The sequence below is a fragment of the Maniola hyperantus genome, chromosome 10, assembly GCF_902806685.2.
Source record: "Maniola hyperantus chromosome 10, iAphHyp1.2, whole genome shotgun sequence".
NCBI classification, from domain to species: Eukaryota; Metazoa; Arthropoda; class Insecta; order Lepidoptera; family Nymphalidae; genus Maniola; species Maniola hyperantus.
In genome coordinates, this window is record NC_048545.1 from 14,871,196 (window position 1) to 14,883,832 (window position 12,637).

General features: G+C 38.6%; 1 protein-coding gene across 1 annotated transcript in view; it reads right to left on the reverse strand.

Annotated features, from left to right (window-relative positions):
- The window catches only part of LOC117985801 (homeotic protein labial-like), a 41,099-nt gene extending 33,862 nt beyond the window's left edge, over window positions 1-7,237 (reverse strand). The window contains exon 1 of the mRNA XM_034972595.2: window positions 6,236-7,237. Within this exon, the coding sequence (XP_034828486.1) occupies window positions 6,236-6,827 (592 nt within the window). The 5' untranslated portion in view covers window positions 6,828-7,237. The remainder of the gene's footprint in view (window positions 1-6,235) is intronic.
- Window positions 7,238-12,637: the final 5,400 nt, after the last annotated feature.

Consider the following 12,637-nt stretch of genomic DNA (forward strand, 5'->3'; position numbering starts at 1 on the left):
TAGAAACCTGCATGCGTCAGATAATTTCCGTGGCCGCCAGTCCAATGCGAGGCAGCGTGGCGTTATTCAAATACAATTTGTTATCGTCCCCAAACATAACTTTCCCTCAAGGTGCCCGCTACTTTCCTGTAAGCCCTGGTGTACACTGCAGAGTATTAAAATATTTATAGCTGCTTTCATAATATTTCATCAAATCAAATCAAATGGTTTATTCAAAATCCATATCCATACTTAATATTATAAATGCGAAAGTGTGTCTGTCTGTCTGTCCGCCTGTCAAATGAAATGCCATTCTAAAGGCCGATGTTCATCACTTTCGGCCTCGTACTGTACATTATCCCAAGTGACGCTGGCTATAATTTTTTTGTTGCGTTTCACTTTCTAGTTTGTGTTTTGGCATGGCAGTCGTGTATTTAATTTTTTTAATTTATTACGACTTATTTATATATTTATATTACCAATAGGCGGTGTAGACCGGGTCTTAATAAGCCAAAAATAAAGCATTTTCTTTTGGCCACACGCAACGGCGCCGCTGCACTGTTATAATCCCGCGTCTATCTCTATTTGTTTTCCTAATGACACGCGATCTCTAGTAAAATAGGGGTAGGGTATGATCTAACTCGAACGGTCGTAGTAGTACTGCAGTACGTGGCAGTAAATATTGTACATCGACCTTCAAAAGGAGATAGCGGATTTGTAGAGAATTGTCCGTCGTTGAGACCGACAAAACGTCATATAGGTTTAGGTATAAATGACAGAGACGACGCTCTAAAAGTCTCGTCGTCTCTAAAGGCCGATGGACATTATTTTCTGCCGCGTACCCACTGAAGGTACTATAGTTGTGGGCCTTTTATCAGAGATATCGAGGGTTCGATTCGGGCAGGCACTTCTAACTTTTTGGAGCTATTCACTTATTATTCAGATAGTACAAGCTAGCCCTTGACTGCAATCTCACCTGGTGGTAAGTGATGATGCAATCTAAGATGGAAGCGGGCTAACCTGGAAGGAGTATGGCAGTTTTTATTAAACCCATATTTACCCCTTTTTACGGGCGAAGCCTCACAGATAAGACCAGAAATTTAGAAATTAAAAAAATTCAAACCCCTGCCAGGAATTTAACCCGGAACCTCTCACTAATAAAACCACAGTAGGTACTTACCACTGCTCCAGGGAGGTCGTCAAAAAAAATCAAGTCGCTTTAAAACAGCTCGGCAATAGCAAGTCCAGCGTGCATGTATTAGTAGAGGTCAGTGGTATAGGTACCTATTATGTCATATTATTTGATACACGGGTCAGAAAGGGTCAACAGCTCTGTCGGAGCGTGTGTCGTGGCGGAATCGTGGCTGGACACACACTGAGTTGTAGTTTTTTTCAACGTTGCGTCACGTGTTATGACGTGTTATCTCTCCACTGCTGTTCATTAAATCGTGATCTCGATGGGAGAAACCACACGTAATTGGGTATTTGACTATATCAAGAATAAATTATTTATCAGTGATTATTAAATAGACGGTCTTCCAAAATACATAAAATCCACGTCCTTTGTTAGTTTTAAGTGTATAAACCATTTTAAATTATCGATCAAACTAAAAAGTACGTCATTATGATGTGACGTCACATTCCAGTATTTCATAGAATCTCGCATACCTTCTTCTTTCTTCGCTCTGGGCTGGTTTCCGCACTTAAACGTTTCCGTCTGTTGTGCGTGTTCTCGCATACCTACTAAGAGCGCCTTTTTTACGTTTGATAAAAAGTTACTCATTTAACTAGTTGTCAAATAACGTATTGTTCCTATACGTAGATAAGTAAGTAGTTATAAATATTTAAAAAAAACAAAAATATTTTTTTCATGTAGAAAGCAGATTCTGCTGAAAGGAACCGGTAAGAAACTCAGCAGTTTTGCTCGTCAAAAGGCAAAATGTTACGATGTGTCAATGTAACAAATCATTATAGGTCAGTTTTTAGCTTTAAGAATGCAAAACCAAGTTTCCAGCCAAATTACAAGCAAGAAAAATTTTGCAATGAAGGAACTAATAAAAGTTTAGTCAGTCCAGATAAGCTAACTGTCAGTCACAAAACTATTAGGATGTGCGCTCATGTGTCGGTATACCTACCATAGCATCTGTCAATGAGAGTTGTCGGTTGGTGTGTCTGAGGTCGCACTGGACTCAAGCGTGTCGTGTGGAAGTCCCTACAAGTGTAGCTAGTCCCAACTCATGCGTCGGTACAGCACGGCGTCTGTCAGTGACCGTTGTGGGGTGGTGTGTCAGAGGTCGCGACCCCGGCCCGCGGCCGGCCGACAGTCTGACACCACCGACACGTTAAAGCAAATAATTTGACTCGTTCCATCTTGACATAATGATTGTGGCGTGTGACAGCATAGGGTTAAATAGACATTCGAAAAAAAAAATAACACCTCTTAAATGCTATTTTTTTCGCCTTAATAATTTATTGGCAATGGACAGGGCACATAGTTCGAAAAAAGACGTTGGTGGTCTTAAGAATGGCAACCTCGCTACGGAAAGCGCAGCGTTGGATGACTCCCATTTGGTGGACAAACGATATCAAACGAGTCGCAGGGCGATGGCGCAAGACCGTGGCGTGTAGAAGTCTCTACAGGAGACTGATATGTCAGTGGACGTCTATCGGTTGATACTTGACAGTGATGATGTCGACTTGCGTATGAGTGTAGCTAGTCCCAACTCATGCGTCGGTATGGCACGGCGTCTGTCAGTGACCGTTGTCGGGTGGTGTGTCAGAGGTCGCGAGTCGGGACCCCGGCCGGCCGACACCACCGACACGTCGAAGCAAATAATTTGACTCGTCCCATCTTGACATAATGTGGCGGACAGCATACAGTTAAATAGACATTCGAAAACAATATGGACGTCTGATAGAGAGCCTTACTAACTTATTGGAAGAAGCCTTGTTTTAGGCTGCCCAGGGTGCCCAGTAAATAATACAGGTTGTAACTAGAACGCTAGCAAAAACGTTATTGTTATTATAAAGACAGACAAACTGATAGACCCACGAGTGATCCTATAGGGGTTCCATTTTTTTCAATCTTTCGTACGGTGCCCAAAAAAGACGCTGCGTGAGCTTCGGTTCCATTCTGTCGGTGTGCATTGCGCTTTATAGTTTAGATTGAATGCAGAATGTATTTATCCATGCGTTAGCAAACGTAGCTAACCTTTGACATCATATTATTTGTATTTCGTCTAAATAACTTTCTCTTGCTAATGCCGCGATAGCCTAGTGGTTGATGTCGGCCGCCTATTCGAGGGATCAGAGGTCGATTCTCGGGCACGCACCGCGAACTTTTCGGAGTAATATGCATTTTAAGCTTCTATAATATAGACTTGGCCATATTCTTTAAATATATTCTTTAAAAAAAAAGTTGAAGCAAGTGATATATTATATCACTTGCTTCAACTTTTTTTTTAAAGAATATATTTAAAGAATATGGCCAAGTTTGCCATGGTGACTAATATTCCCCAATGGTGCAACGGGTGCAGTGGCGTGCATAGGGTTTAAAACCAGGGTAAGCATTAGTTAGGTAAGCAAGCCAAAGGATAATGAGCATCGCGCAATTTCAACTGAGTTAACTATTTCTTGGGTAAGCAGCGCTTTTATGCCTCTATGAGTTGCACGCCATTGAACGGGTGGGGTTTGAACCAGCGAACTTTCGGATTACAGCCCGCTCGTTTAACCGTGGAGCTATCGAGGCTCTACCTACCTACCTATATTGCTGCTTGCGTTGTATCGTGAGGAAAACTACGTGCCTGAAGAGTTCTCTATAATCTTACGTACTTCTTAAGTTATAAGCCCAAGACCGAAAAAGCTCATTGCACGAAAAAACATCCCACAATGCGTGAGAGTTTTCGTAAGAGCCATAAGACGAATTTCGCGTCGTGGCCTTTCTGCGATTGCCACAACGCGTTGTTGTGTGTTGAAAGGTAGATTTGCAGGCAAATGTGCTCCGTCACCAAAGACGCAAATGATTGTTTGTTTGTTTGTTTGAAAAATGTCTTTATTAATAATTAACAAAAATATATACATAGTTTATGTCCTATTAACCTAGGATAAACATATAAAATATAATTAAACATAGTTTGGCAGGCTAAGACGCCCCTTTCAAACTTACCATCTTCATATTTTAACGTTCTATTTACACCATAAATACACCAACAATAGGATAAAAATTTAGTTATGCTAACCTTAGTACATCGGTTATCACTTGTAAACATATTTTTTACATTTAAAGCACTATTTTTAATATTCTATCATAAGTACAAAATTTAGGTAAGTAGTTAATTTAACTAATCACTAATCTTATTTTTTTTTTTTGACGCAAATGATTGGACGATATAAGGGGTAGACAGGGCTTAAAAGAGGCGGTTTTAGAAAGAGAAGCTTATACAATGAACCAAAAGCTTAATTTGCTGTAATCCGCTGAAACAGGTCGAATCTGTATGATGCAACATGCAGCATGCGAAATGCACGACCTGTTTCAGCGGATTACAGCAAATTAAGCTTTTGGTTCATTGCAAGTTTAATGGATTTCCGCAAAGTAAGTAACGCCTGCTTCTATACAACAAAGAGAAGCTTTTCGGATGATGACCATGTAGGAATTAAATTTACTTTTTATTTTTAAGATTTAGTAAATAAGAGACTTTATATTAAAAAATAAACTTGGAGTGTATTTTCTATTAATATACAATTTTTCAAGATGACATTTTTGACACACTACATTGACATTTATTTTGACGGATCTAAAAAGACAATAGTCTTTTTAATAAAGGTGCGTTTACTTTAGGCTCTGGCTTCCATCATCCTCTCGACGATAATGAACGTTTTCGGTCTTTGAGCGTAACATAATATAAAGGTAAAATAAAAGGAAAGCTGACTGTCTGACTGACTCACTGACTCTTTATTGCGAATTTGGGTTAGTTTACAGATCTTAAAGGTATTATTAGTGTATATCCAAATTCTACCTTGCGGCATTTATTGGATATTGGATATTGGATATTATTACATATTAAATTACATATAAAATACAGATAAAAAACAAGTAATAATTAAGTAGACCTAGGTTTAGTAGACGTATGAATGGGCAACCCCTGACTGACTGATCTTTCAACGCATAGCTCAAACTACTGGACGGATCAGGCTGAAATTTGGCATGCAGATAGCTATTATGAAGGTTCAAGGTAGGCATCCGCTGAGAAAGGATTTTTGAAAATTCAGCCCCTAAGAGGGTGAAATAGGCGTTTGAAATTTGTGTAGTCCACGCGGACGAAGTCGCGAGCATAAACTAGTAAAGGTATAAAAGGAAAAGCTGACTGTCTGACTTACGGGAAATTGACACAACTAATATTATAATTTTCTGTCTCGTAAGTATTTGTAACTGCTCCAAGTTTCAACCGCTTGCCTTGAACGCATTAAATTGTTTAACCGACCAGTCAATAGATAGATAGTTATCGGAATAACTCGTGACTATATTAAAGAAATAATTGTTTTGAATAGAAATACTTACCTACTTATTGATACTAAAAAACAGGAAAAGGTAATTAATTCTTTGTTCAATGTTCAAAAGTAAAACTTTGGTAGAAAAATCACAAAACTACTTTATACCTAGATAAGTACCTACCTTCCCATTTATTTTTCAATTCGGGGATTTAGAATTTCGGGGATTTGCGCATTTTACCAAACTACAAGAAGTTTATAAGTAAGTTAAGTAGAATATGACACTTACTTAAATAAACAGTTAATTTAATACTAGGTCTTGGCCAGTTAAGTAATTAATTCCTTCCTAAACCAGCAAGCGTGCGAGTATGTTAATTAAGATTTAACTTGGACTTCACTTGCCGTCGCTCTTTATGTAGGTATATCTACCTACTTAGATAGGAAGGTATACCTATTGTAAACGACAGACATTATTAGGTATCTATACATATATATAAAATTCAAGGTCCTGACTGACTGACTGACATATGTATATATCAACGCGTAGCCTAAACCGCTGGTCCTAAAGACATGAATTTTGGAGGGTCTACTTATTCTTTGTAAGGAGTAGGTATCCACTAAGAAAGGATTTTTCGAAATTCCACCCCTAAGTGGTTCCAAAACCGTGAAAAACTTTGTTCGCTTGGGCATATCTTGTCATTTAGGTATATCGATGGTTACAACCATACCCAGTCTATCCCACTTAAGTACCAAAAAGTATCAAACTTACCGGTAGGTTTGGGCACATTCCTTTTAACTTGCATCCACTTATAAGTAGGAACTGCCGCGTGAGACGAGTGCGCTTGATGGCCCAGGTGGTGGCCCTGCATGTCCCCTTCCCGAGGAAACCCCTCTCTTAACCCCCCAAATTCGTCTTTCGGGGCGTAAGGGTCGAAATCACCACAAGGTAGGGGCGACCCCGCGTGATTGTATTGCATGGACGAGTCATCCACAAAATGCATGTTATATTTCGTTTCCAAATAATGGTTGTCTAGTTTATGCTCATGCATATGCATCTCCTCAGGTCGGGGATGTTCCTCTCTATGTTTGAAAGCCTCAGGATGGGGTGGTAAGGGATGTACGGGGTAGTTTTGCTGTAGTTCACCATAGTCCAAATTTGTATAACACAGTCCTGTATCTGTACTGATCACTGGGGCAGGTTCGTGCGTCTGATTATGGATTATAGGTTCGAAATAAGGAGTCGGTTCGTAGTACCCTTCGTGGTATTCGTACGGAGGTTGGTATGCTGCCCCTTGTTGGTAATATTCGGCGCTGTACCCATTCTGCTGATTGTTGTACATCCCGACGTCCATAGTCATCATGTTTGTCACGACGTCTATCGATAACGGATTTACATTACACACATCACTACGCCTCGAGCGGCAAGTCCCGTCCCGTCCCGTCCCGTCCCGTTTCGCGAACGAATTCAATCCCAACAAACTAGGGTCGTAACGCAACTCGCACCGCTATCGATCGTCCGCACGTCAGGTGAGCCGACGAACACTGATTCAAACTAATTTCATTTTACACACGTAAAAATACGGATTTTTCGTCTCTATCTCACATTATCGGAAACTTACAGATAGACAAGGACGGTATTAGAAGATAATCTCCAGTTTAGTGATGCAACCTCACGATAAGCGGATAAGAAAACGTGATTTTTAAATGGAAAGACGCGTCAACCGTCACGGTTATAGGGCTCATTAAAATATTAACGAGAACGCGACCACACGTGCCGGTGGCGAGCAGGTAGAACGACGTTCTGAAATGTTAGCCTTTAGTGAAGGCGGGGCCTTAAAATGAGGAGGAGTTTTAAGGCTCGTAACAACCAATGAGATCGTTCGTTTTAATTCTCCATTTTCCATTGGTCGGTTCGAGATAATAGTTGCGAATCTCGGAGGCTGGATCACAGGCTGGATGGAAGCTGGTGTTTTTTATTTACTTCGTGCGATGTGGAATGGCCCGGGCACCCGGGGCGGGTGCGCGTTTACGTGAAAATTCTTCAATTTATCCGCGAGACGTAAATCGATTTGGGAGCTGGAGGTGTGAACAGTTGGTTTTTTTCTTCTTTTGTTGTCACTTAGTTTCGTAGGTAGCTTTTATATTGTTTTATTATGTGCTTTTTGCTTTACCTAACACGCACGAAGATATTACGTAAAGAATTCAGTAGCATTTAGCTTAGGCGAACTTTTGTAAAAAAAAATTGAGCGCAATATCTAATGTTTAAAAAAAAATCCAACAACTTCCATTTGTATACTTAGGTATGTCTAAAATGAACGTAATTATATTGTTTAGGACGTATCTGAGTCACAATTGTTAAAAGTGTACCTACCTACTGATTCTTTCATTGAAAATGTTAAAACGTGCGAAAGAAATAAACTTAGGTAGCTAACCACAGCGTCCGTAACTCCGAAAAGTTAAAAGAGATGCGTGCTCGAAATCGAACCCTTACCCCCCAAATATGAGGCTGATGTTTTAACCAATTAGCTATCACCGCTGCGACGATAATAAGAATACCTACCATCATAGATTAATTATTATTGGTCATGGGTACCATTTAGGTATAAGTAGGTAGGGCATTAGTACGATTGCTACGGCGTGCCTACGAACTCGTAGCTACGTTCTACAATAATTTCGAAAAAGAAAAACAATATCATATAACAATATCATAAAACAATATCGGTTTGTGTCATCTTATTTCTTATTCTATGCTGCAATGTAGGTACCTGTTAGCCGAGTGGTTAACGAGGTCAAGGGGCTCGATCCCAGGCACTCAAAACTTTTTGGAAATAGGTAGGTAGGTAGGTATGTGCATTTTAAGCAATTCAACATTACTTACCTACCTATCTACTCTAACGATGAAGGAAAACATCGCGAGGAAACCTGCATGCATTGCATATAAAGGTTGAATATGATACATGTCGTTTGAATCGTCCTCTAAAGAAGCCCCTAACTTGACTATGAATTCCAGTGAACCTACCTAAATGATGATTAGATTTTTAAATATCCCTTGGGAATTTTTCGATTTTTTGCAGGGATGAATAGTACCTACTTAAGTCCGAGTCCATCTCTAGGATGCAAACTATCTCCGTAGTCTGTAGCAATCTACCTACCTCAATGATGCCAATTGGATTTAGGTTTTTTTTTAAATCTCGGCGGAATTATTTGATTAGGTATATCTGTGAAAAAAGTAACCTATGTTAAACTCCGGGATGCAAGAATCTTTGCGAGAAATTTCGTTAAAATCGGTTAAACGGATGGGCAGTGAAAAGCTAGCAGATAGACAGACTAACACACTTTTAAGTAGGTGACACCAACACTGATGGTATTAGAAACTGTCGGTTATATAAGTAGGTAGGTATCTACATATATAAATTGAAGGTAGCTACTTACCTACCAAGTTAAGACTTTTTGAACTCGAGGACCCATAACTCTTTAGCCCTGATGCTCTGCTGCACTGCATTCCTTAATCGTGGTGATCCCATAATGGATTTTTTAATCATACGTTTACATGTTTATACGAAATTTGGTAGATAAGTACTGGGGCTAATTCCTTTGTACACAATCTCTAAACTAAACTAAAATGGCACGTCTAAATCTATTGCATAATGTTGCTTGCGGAAAAGGATAGCACTAGATTTAGACCTGTTAATTTAGTTTAGTTTAGAGATTGTGTACAAGAGAATCGGCCCCAATGCCTTGCATCTCCGGAATATTACTACTACAGGCTACTTTTTGTCCTGGAAAATCAAAAGTTCCCACAGGATTTTTAAAAACCTAAATCCACACGGGCGAAGCCGTGGGCATTAGCTAGTACCTAAGTATAATAGGTAGTAGGTAGATAATATGTGGAAAACGCTTGAGTGAGATTGCGTGACTGAAAAAGTTGCTCTAGGTACATGTGGTTATTCTAGGGCTCCACATGCTACGATTTGACTTCGCTTAGCAAAAGCGGGGCTAAGTAAGTAAGTATAACACCTTGGAAAAAGACGTTGCCACGTCATAAAAAGTAGCAGCCCTATGTCTTCGTAAAACAAGGGCTGAATTAGTAAATCTTATGTACACCGAATAGAGTCTATATTCGCGTGACTAGACCGGTTGATAATGGAGGATATTTTAATGAGGTTGGACGTGTTAATGCTCCAGACGAGACAGATAACGCGATTTAACAGATGATGGTGCTAGTGATGTGCCTGGCGAGGTGGGTTATAGATCGATTGTGTCGATGTTTATCATAAAACGCGTGCAGTCACTGCAATACGTACCTATTGGGTAGGTAGGTGCTATAGGGATGACGATTACTAGTAAAATCAGCGACTTTTTATCATAAAACGCTTGCTTAGTAAGGGAGCTTGTATGAAATACACAGATGTGACATCATACACGTTTGACGTAATTTGGCGTATTTTTTTAGTTAAATCGAATATTTAAAATGGTTAGCAAACTTAAAACTAACAGCGGACGTGTATTTTATGAATTTTAAAAAACCCTCTATTTAAAAGGTAAGTAGGTGTTTTATAATTTTTATCATAGTGTTTTTATCTACACTTAAAGGAAATCGCTAAATAATTATAAATATCTACATATTAAAAATTGCGGAACTGGCAGGACTCGAACCTACTACCTACCTAACTACTAAAATTATTAAGAAATTTCCGATTTTCGTTTAGGAACATACTTAAGCAACGCCCTAAAAGAGAATAATAAATATAAGAAAAGCAAAAATTAGGGTTAAAAAACTGTCCCCTCTACAATCGATATAATTTATCGACTCCGCGTCCCCCTATCCACTCTGCGTATTCAATTAAGTTGTTGAGTGCTGTCTTGTATCTCTTTTGCTCTTAAAGCAATGATATATGTGTGTCTCTGTTTAACATCAACGGAAGCACTCGTTATAAGCCAATGATCGTGATAGGGGCAGTGGTGAAGGGTTAAGGTTATTGTTTTTTTCATATCAAAGCATTATAGTTAAGAGCTGGTGGAGTAAGAACGACATGATGTGATATCAGATCTCACGTACAAAATACATCTTGACAAACAAAAAAAGTGGCCACGGTGATGAGGACAAAAAATAATAATTTTGTCACGTTCTAATAAGAGCTTAAATAAGAATAAGAATAATTTATTTTGAATTTTGAATTTAGACACAAGAAACAAGTTTCCTACCCTCTGCACTAGGAAAACCCTGTATTGCAGAAGGCAGTTACAAGTTTTTTTTAAACTAAGGACTTAATATATTATATCTAATATTATACTAAAATTATAGGTAAGAGAACGATGCATTTAGCTATCTCGCTTTGACAATAAGGCTACTTCTACAGGTATTTGCTCTGAGCCTTTAACGCATTATCTATTTCTTTTACATGCATATAAAACCTACCTATCCTCTTTCACGCACTCTGTCCACTTTTCTTTGGTCTTCCTGTCCTCTTTTTTCCTTCTACAATCTACATGCATATGCATATCAGCATATCTAACAGATTTTGCTTACTCTATTAAATAAAATAAATAAATATCTTAACTCTTTGCTTAAAGAATTTTCCTTGCATAGATTAACCACCGGCTCCTTAATTTTTATAGTTTTAATACCTAAACAATGCAAAGTTGTTTTTGCGAATGTTGAAATGGGATAGAAGTATTTTCTGCCTCTTTCTGGGTGGGAATTAATACACTAGGCTTCCATATTGGTATTTAAAATGACGTTGTTTCGCCTCAAAAGTTATTTTTATTCCAAGATGGATACCTTTGATAGCTGTATTAAATTATTACTAGCTAATGCCTGTAACTTCGTACGCGTGGATTTAGATTTTTAAAAATCCCGTAGGAACTCTTTGATTTTCCGGGATAAAAAGTAGTCTATGTCACTCTCCAGGTCTTTAACTATACGGTACCCATGCAAAAAATTACGTCGATCCGTTGCTCTGTTACGACGTAAGTAATTGAAGGACAAACCAACAAACCAATTAACCAACAAACAAACACACTTTCACATTTATAATATGGGTACTTAGGCTGATTAGCGGATGCCGCAACTTCGTCCGCGTGGATTTAGGTTTATAAAAATCATAAATGGATTATACGTAACGATAGATAATTTTGCTGATTCACTTCGGCTTACGATAGGTATATACCTAAAATACGCATTTTTAAATAAAATTTGCCTAAAGTATACCTAGATCCTTACCTATTTGGGATTATTTATTTCCTCTGACTGTCAGGCAGCTACCTAGATGAGATAATAAATAAAATTATAACACTCATATGAAATCTTCTAACAGTTTTGGGCAGTAATTATTCTGACTTCAACAGTGTAAAACAGGTGTGTTACATACGGATATTCGCATCCGCATCCGCAAGTGCGGAACATTCGCATTAATTCATTTCAGACTTCCGCATATTGGCATGTGCAACAACCCTGGTATAAAATAAGAATAAGTTAACAAAGTAGGGTAGAGTAGCCTGCAGTGGCGTGCAGGTCATAGAGGCATAAATGCACTGCTTACCACAGTTGTAATAGCTCAATGCAAATTTTACATTATGACCTGCCAGTAAACAGTGGCCCCACCGCGGTTGTTTGACAGCTACAATGTCACGATCGCAATCATCTCTGATTGGTTAATGCTCGCTCACTATTGGCCACAATGCATTGTTGCAACAAGAATCGCACAAATTCAGCCAATCAGAACAATTGAGATTGTAATAATGATGGATGCAGGTTTTAGACAATCGCCCTAAAGGTTCCCCTAACTAATGCCTACCCTGGCTTCAAACCCTGTGCACGCCACTGAGAGTAGGTAAGTAGTTAGGTACCTACTATTAGAGTAGGTATAGTTCAGGAGTTGTGTTATTTTTGTTTTGTGTTTGAATTGTGGCTAAACATACTGTTTAACTCTCTCTGTCAGACCTTATGTAAATTAATGTGTTTCTGCAAAATAAAGAAATGGAATTGAATTAGAGTAAATAATAGAATGAGTAGAAATGTAGGTAGGTAAGTAGCTTTCTGATTCGTTCACAAAATATTAATAGCATCATTATTAGGTGATTCTATAATCGTGTATCCTTTAAATAGATTAGGTAGGTACCTACCTAATTGTAAAATCACAAAGTTTAAAAATAAGGAAATAAGCATAGA